The sequence below is a fragment of the Phoca vitulina genome, unplaced genomic scaffold (assembly GCF_004348235.1).
Source record: "Phoca vitulina isolate PV1807 unplaced genomic scaffold, GSC_HSeal_1.0 scaffold872, whole genome shotgun sequence".
NCBI classification, from domain to species: Eukaryota; Metazoa; Chordata; class Mammalia; order Carnivora; family Phocidae; genus Phoca; species Phoca vitulina.
The window spans coordinates 5,320-12,346 of record NW_022590559.1 but is presented as its reverse complement, the minus strand read 5'-3'; the positions used below and the strand labels follow the sequence as shown (position 1 = coordinate 12,346).

At 33.6% G+C, this 7,027-nt stretch overlaps 1 protein-coding gene across 1 annotated transcript; it reads left to right on the top strand.

The window, feature by feature from the left end:
- The first annotated feature begins 5,442 nt into the window (after positions 1-5,442).
- On the top strand, positions 5,443-6,660 carry LOC116629429 (olfactory receptor 2M3-like). Its single transcript, XM_032399718.1, is given in 3 exon segments — positions 5,443-5,779; positions 5,782-6,374; positions 6,601-6,660. Coding segments are annotated over 3 exon segments (990 nt in total).
- The last annotated feature ends 367 nt before the right edge of the window (positions 6,661-7,027 follow it).

Here is a 7,027-nt window from a genome sequence, read left to right as displayed (position 1 = left end):
AAAACTAATGATGTAATGTATGGGGATTAACATAACAATAAAAAAAATTAAAAAAAAAAAAAAAGTGAAATTATATTTCTATTATCTTTTTTCTAAATTAATAATTTATTTTTAAATGAAATTCTTTGAAAAGGAAATATAAATACCAATAAATACTAAATACATGAGACAACTACACAAATCAGTAAAGAAAATGTCTGTCAATGTAAGAGTGAGGAACCATTTCTCATGAAATAGGTTTACAAAAGTGTTTTTTGTTAGTTTTTTTAATTTAAATTCAATTAGGCCATCATTAGTTTCAGATGTAGTGTTGAATGATTCATCAGTCTTATGTAACACCCTGTTCTCATCACATCACATGCTCTCCTTAAGGCCCATCTCCCAGTTATCCCAACCCTCCACCCACCTCCCCTCCCACAACCCTCAGTTTGTTTCCCAGAGTCAAGAGTCTCTCATGGTTTGTCTCCCTCTTTGATTTCTTCCCATTTAGTTTCCCTCCCTTCCCCTATGAGCCTCTGTGCTATTCCTTATATTCCACATATGAATGAAACTGTAAGGTAATTGTCTTTCTCTGATTGACTTTACAAAGGTTTTTTATTTTTAAATCAAGCAATATGAAATGATTTTGAGAACATGATGAAATAAATTGCTCTTTCTGTTTACATAGCTATTGAGTACATAAAATAGTCCATTAATTCTTACACACAATTAGGAGGATCATGAAAACACAGACATTTCCCTTCTAAAATATTGTTCCTACATAACAATTAAGAAGGAATGCCTTTAAAATTATGGAGATGACTTACAAGCTCAAATAGATTTTTAGAAAGCAGTAAATTCACTGAAAGATAAAAGTTCAGAATATGGTATAGTGAGTATGAGGCAAGAAAGTAATATCAAAGTAAATATAAATTGTTGGCTTTTGATAACATCTGTAATTCAGAAAAGAAAACATATTGGTTGATAATATACAGATAGAGTCTTCATAGGTGTGAACATATGAGAAACAGAAAGGCATGTCCAAAAGTCTTAGGAAATCTAGTTCTATCCACATAGTTGCAACTGCAAGATTTCATTCTTTTTTTATATTATACTAAGGGAAGTAAGTCAGTCAGAGAAAGACAAATGCCATATGATTTCACTCATATGTGGAATTTAAGAAACAAAACAGATGGATATGGCAGGGAGAGGCAAACCATAAAACAGGCTCTTAACTATAGAGAACAAACTGGGGGTTGATGGAGGGAGAAGGGCAGGGAGGATGCACTAAATGTGTGATCATATTAAAGAGTGCACTTGTGATGAACACAGTGTTGGATGTTAATGATGAATCACTAAATTCTACTAAAACAATATTACACTATATGTTAACTAACTGAAATTTAAATAAAAACTTGAAACAAGCAAACAAAAAGTCTTAGGAAATCAAAATATTTTATGAAGAGAAAATTAACCCAGTGTATTTGAGGATAGTGATAAGGCAACTAGTAATAGAATCAGAAAAGAGCAATCACCAGTAGCAGCTTTCAAAAAAAGAATCATTTAAAACAGTGCTGATATCTCAAATATAGGAATCTTAAGTTGAATGATGAGAATAAGATCACTTGATTCGTCAGTTTGAAAATACTGGTGAACTTTAGCAGAACTCTATTTAGAGTTAACTAAGGTCAAACTACAATGAGAAATTTATTTATTTTATTTAAAAATAGAAATTCAACTGCCTGTTTTTTCTTTAATCTTGTAGAGTTGATTAAGAGTTTAAAGATAAGAGAGATTGGGGTGCCTGGCTGGTTCAGTCAGTAGAGTATGTGACTCTTGATCTTGGGATTGTGAATTCAAGCCCCACATGGGGTGTAGTAATTTAAAAAAAAAGAAAGAAAATATGAGAGATTTAAAAAAGAGTGAAAGTGTTATAATTAATATATGAAGGAACCAGGAAACAGAACAAAATTACCAATCTAGGTGACAGAACTTTTGATATGATCTTAAATATCAATAAGACTCATATTTTAAAGTTGGAAACTGATTATGTTTGAGGCCCTAAGAGAAAAAGTGGATGTTAACATAAAATACTATAATTGAAGATCAGGGACTGAATTCCCTGGAGGGATTGTAAAATTAAATCACTGATGACTTAGTAAAATTGTTTTTGCATAGGTTTCCTCTGGAAATTTAAAGGTTTTCAGTTACTCAGCAAATAGTATCTTCTTGAAAACACTTAGAAGGTAAGACTGAGGAAAACTGTATATTGCAAAATATCTATGACATTTTGGAGTTCAACCAAATAGAATCAAATTTAATTCAAAAGCTATATTATTAGAAATTTTGATATTTTAAAATCATTTAAATAGGGAGACACTATTTCATGTCCATCTGCAAATTTCCCCTTTATATTCTCTGTAAGATTAATGTGTTTCTTATATTTGTCACAGGTCTTTTTGAAGATTAAATTAAATAATACCTGTGAAGATGTTAAATAATGTAAGGCATTATTTAGAACAGTGTTATAAATGCTAAGTTGAAAATCATTGCAAGACTCTCCAGTGCATGTAGTCTATTTGTTCTTGTTACCAATCACCTGTGAGGATCTTATGGCCTTCATTTTTCTGCGAACCATTTTAGCTGGATTAAACACATATAAAATAAGCATATAGTTTACCAGTCAGGAACCAACAATCTAGTAAGAAAAATAGAGTATTTTTTTTAAATAATCAAGGGGAATAACAGTGAAGATTATTGCAAATTGGGGGGGATGTGACTAGGATATAAGTAATTATGGTAATGTTCATATGATGAATTCAAGGTATGATACACATATTTTGATGAGGAACTTTAAAGAATTAACTCATTCTACTTTATAACAACCCTGTGAGGGATAGAGGGAATTCAAAGCATAATCTCAGAGACATCAGTTAACCTGCCTGTTGACATACAAGTTGGTGGTAGAGCAAGATTGTAAGCTCAGGTTTCTCTGATCTGAAGGTCCATAATATCTGCCTTTTATATAGAACAGAGGTAGAGGTCATACATCTCCTGTAAGTTTAGTATATGTAGAGCTTGCTAGCTATAGAATGAAGAAAGAGGCATGGAGAAATATAGTCCTGTGTTGGAATTTGAAGGGAGATGTGATTTATAAAGGAAGGATTGTGGAAGAGCAGACATTGCTAAAAAGAGAATTAAGCTCAGATTTATGTATTGTATCTTTGAGATCTGTAAGTAGTAATGCATAAAGTTGGTATTGGGAAATGGAGAGCAGATATCTTGGAGATATCTGTTTGGATATTTGAGTCTTGAATGACTTTCTACAATATCTCAAAACAAGATCAGCAAGGGGATGAGAATCTGCTCTACAGACAATTTGAGCCATTTGAGAATTGACGTTTTAAGAGGAGTGACACAATACAGTTATTCTTTGGGAAAATCCAAAAGTAGTATTGGGTGAAGAAAAGAATAGAAAGTTCGTTTTATTTGTAATATTGAGGTATGACGCAAATAAGATGGGCTTTTTTAATTTAAATTTGGTCAAAGTATTGTATATATTAGTTTTTGCTATAATGTTCAATGATTCATTAGTTGAGTATATCACCCAGTGCTCATCATATCACATACCCTCTTTAATGTAAGATGAGCTTTTTAGAAATACTGATGGGCCTTTCCCAAAGGCATCACCAATTATTTTTGTTATACTCATCAGCTTCAATAAATGTATTCTGAGAAAAGGGGATTTAAGAGATTAGGGTAGGAAGAGCAGAGCAAAGGAGTAATATTGACTAAATAAAGACAGTTGATACCAGCTGAACATGGAAAGACCGTATGTATATTAAAGAAAAAAAATGAGTTAAAGAGAAACCTGAGAGGGATAGTGAATAAGGGGGAGAAAAGTGGGACAGGAGAGTTTAGTTGAATGCATATTAGGATAACTGAACCTACAAGGCTGCATAATGTCAATGCTCCCCCTCTTAATAAAGACACAAAAACTAAACAGTGAAATAGAAAGGACATACTGCTTGTTAGAAGAACTGAAATTCTACTGAGTCAAGTGATGTGGTAATTTTCTGTTGGGAAATACATTTTAATAAGAAGCTTAAAAACTCATGTGCATTTTTCAATAGGAATGTTTGAAGGTTTTTCTATAATATGCATAATGACAAGTTTGAATAAGGCTAAAAGATTGTGTTAGAAACATTTAATTAGCAATTGTGTGTATGAAGAGTGGAAAAATAAAAAAAAAACCTGAAAATTTAAGTAGCATGAACTATACTTATTTACACAGTGTTTCTTGATAAGCATTATAAATGTAAAAAGTGAGTTTCTTGATAAGCATTATAAATGTAAGAAATATATCTAAGAGAATTTATAACTGATTAGGAATTTAGGATGTACTGAACACCTGAATTATAATTGAAATATTACATACACAGAATTGGTGAATACTACAGAGACACAGAGATAAAAACCTTAGGAGGACACAAAGTGGTAGAGACAGCATGTATTTTCAATTTGTTCAGGGACTGCTAGGGAAGAAAGTAAAAGAATGTTTTGTCTTTTGAAAATGGGAGGTAAAAAAGGAAAAGAAATGAATGTAAAAATAGAGAATTTTATATATATATAAAATTTTTATTTTTATTTATTTATTTATTTATTTATTTATTTATTTATTTATTTAGAGAGAGGGAGAGAGCAGGAGCAGAGGAGAGGGACAGAGGGAAAGGGAGAAGAAAACTCCCCACTGAACAGGGAGCCCATCATGGAGCTTGATCCCAGGACCCTGAGATCATGACCTAAGCCAAAGGCAGATGCTTAACCAACTGAGCTACCCAGGTGCTCTGGACACACATCGTTTTTAGAGATGAGTAAGGAAACGGTATATTTATGAGGAGCTATTTCCACTACCATTCACCTTAATTAGAATGAATATTACTTAATGGACATCTGATTGCTGATTTCTCGATGTCTTCTGTTTACCTGTCATTTGATTAACCTTGTCTCATTTCCATCAATACATGATTCTCTCTACTCTTCAGTAGAATTGTTATGCTAAGTCTCATGGAAAATATAAAGAAACAGAAAGAAAATCTCATCAACTTCTCGGAAATGTATGTCTTTCATGATCATTTTTTTTTTTTTAAGTGAATGGATAATCTAGGAGTTGACTAGTACCCTAACCTGATTATATGACTTGAGAAAACTCTCATATTTTTACCATGTAATTTACTATGTCTATGAACAAAGCAAGTTGTATTAAAAATCATATCAAGCTAAAATTATGTTTAATATACCTAGTCTAAAAATGAAAAAAAAAAATTATGACCAGAGAACCAATTTTCTCTTGCTTAGGCAATTTGGTAGAAGGGTGACTTAGGAGGGAAGTGCTTAATATTTCTATAACACAATCCCAGCCATGTTTCACTTCTTCTGTTCCATGCAGTCAACATATTTATCATGGCATGGGAGAATCAGACCTTCAATTCAGGCTTCATCCTTCTGGGAATCTTCAATCACAAGCCCACCCACATCTTCCTCTTCTCTCTGGTTTTGGGCATCTTCACAGTGGCCTTCATTGGAAACACTGTCATGATTCTCCTCATCTATCTGGACACCCAGCTTCACACAGCCATGTACTTCCTCCTCAGCCAACTGTCCCTCATGGACCTCATGCTCATCTGCACCACTGTACCCAAGATGGCCTTCAACTACTTGTCTGGCAGGAAGTCCATCTCTCTGGCTGGTTGTGGAGACCAGATGTTCTTATATGTGTCCCTGCTTGGAGCAGAATGTTTCCAATGGCCTATGACTGTTATGTTGCCATTTGTCACCCATTACGATACTCAGTTCTCATGAACCAGAAAATCTATGGCCTCATGGCAGCTTCTTCATGGATTCTTGGCTCCCTTGATGGTATAATTGAAGTTGCAGTTGCATTATCATTCTCATATTGTGGAGCCCGGGAAATACCCCATTTTTTCTGTGATGTCCCTGCCCTTCTCACTCTCTCATGCACCAACACATTGTTATTTGAAAGGATGATATTTATCTGTTGTGTTATTATGCTTCTTTTCCCTGTAGCAGTAATCATTGCTTCCTATGTTTGTGTTATTGTGGCTGTCATTCACATGGGGTCTGGGGAAGGCCGCCAAAAAGCTTTTGCCATCTGCTCCTCTCACCTCATTGTGGTGGGAATGTATTATGGAGCAGCCATGTTCATATACATGCGGCCTGTTTCTGATCGTTCCCCCACCCAGGAAAAGATGGTGTCAGCCTTCTACACCATCCTTACTCCCATGCTGAATCCCCTCATCTACAGCCTTCGCAACAAGGAAGTGGCCAGAGCATTCATGAAGGTGTTGGGGAAGGGTAAGTCTGGAGAACAAATTGCCTGATAATCTTTATGCTTTGTTTGTTTTTTCTCCTATATTTGATTTATGCTCAAATATATGGATTCAATCAATACAATTAACTAATATTTGTTGATCTTTGTAGATCTATAAGCAACAACGTAAGTTTTAGAAATTGAAAGACTGCATTTTTTTCTTCAAATATTTTACATTTATATGGTAAGTTCAAGCAATGGCTATAAGGAAATATTTGTTGCAAGACAAGACCCACAATTTATTCATTTTTTTATACTCTCAGTTTACAAATACAGATTATTGTCCATGATAACATCCGATTGATTGTGTTGATTAAGTTTATTGTGTTTTTAACATGTCATAAACTGAATCTTAGCCAAAAAAAATGAATTCTGGAAAATACAATGTCTTAATTTGGAGTGATCACTTAAAAATAAAAATGAATGACCAATCTCTTTATATACCAAGATATGGGAATGAATGTAGGATCATTATGAAAATGAATTTATCATAACTGGATGGAAAAAAGAGAGATATTATGTGAAGACATAGGCATATTGAGCTTTAATTGTCCTGGACATTGTCCTTCTTCAGGATGGTGGGTTACTGGGGTGTTCTCATTTATTTCCTTTTTTCTATAAATACCAGTCTCATACATGGGAAACTAAAATGTGAAA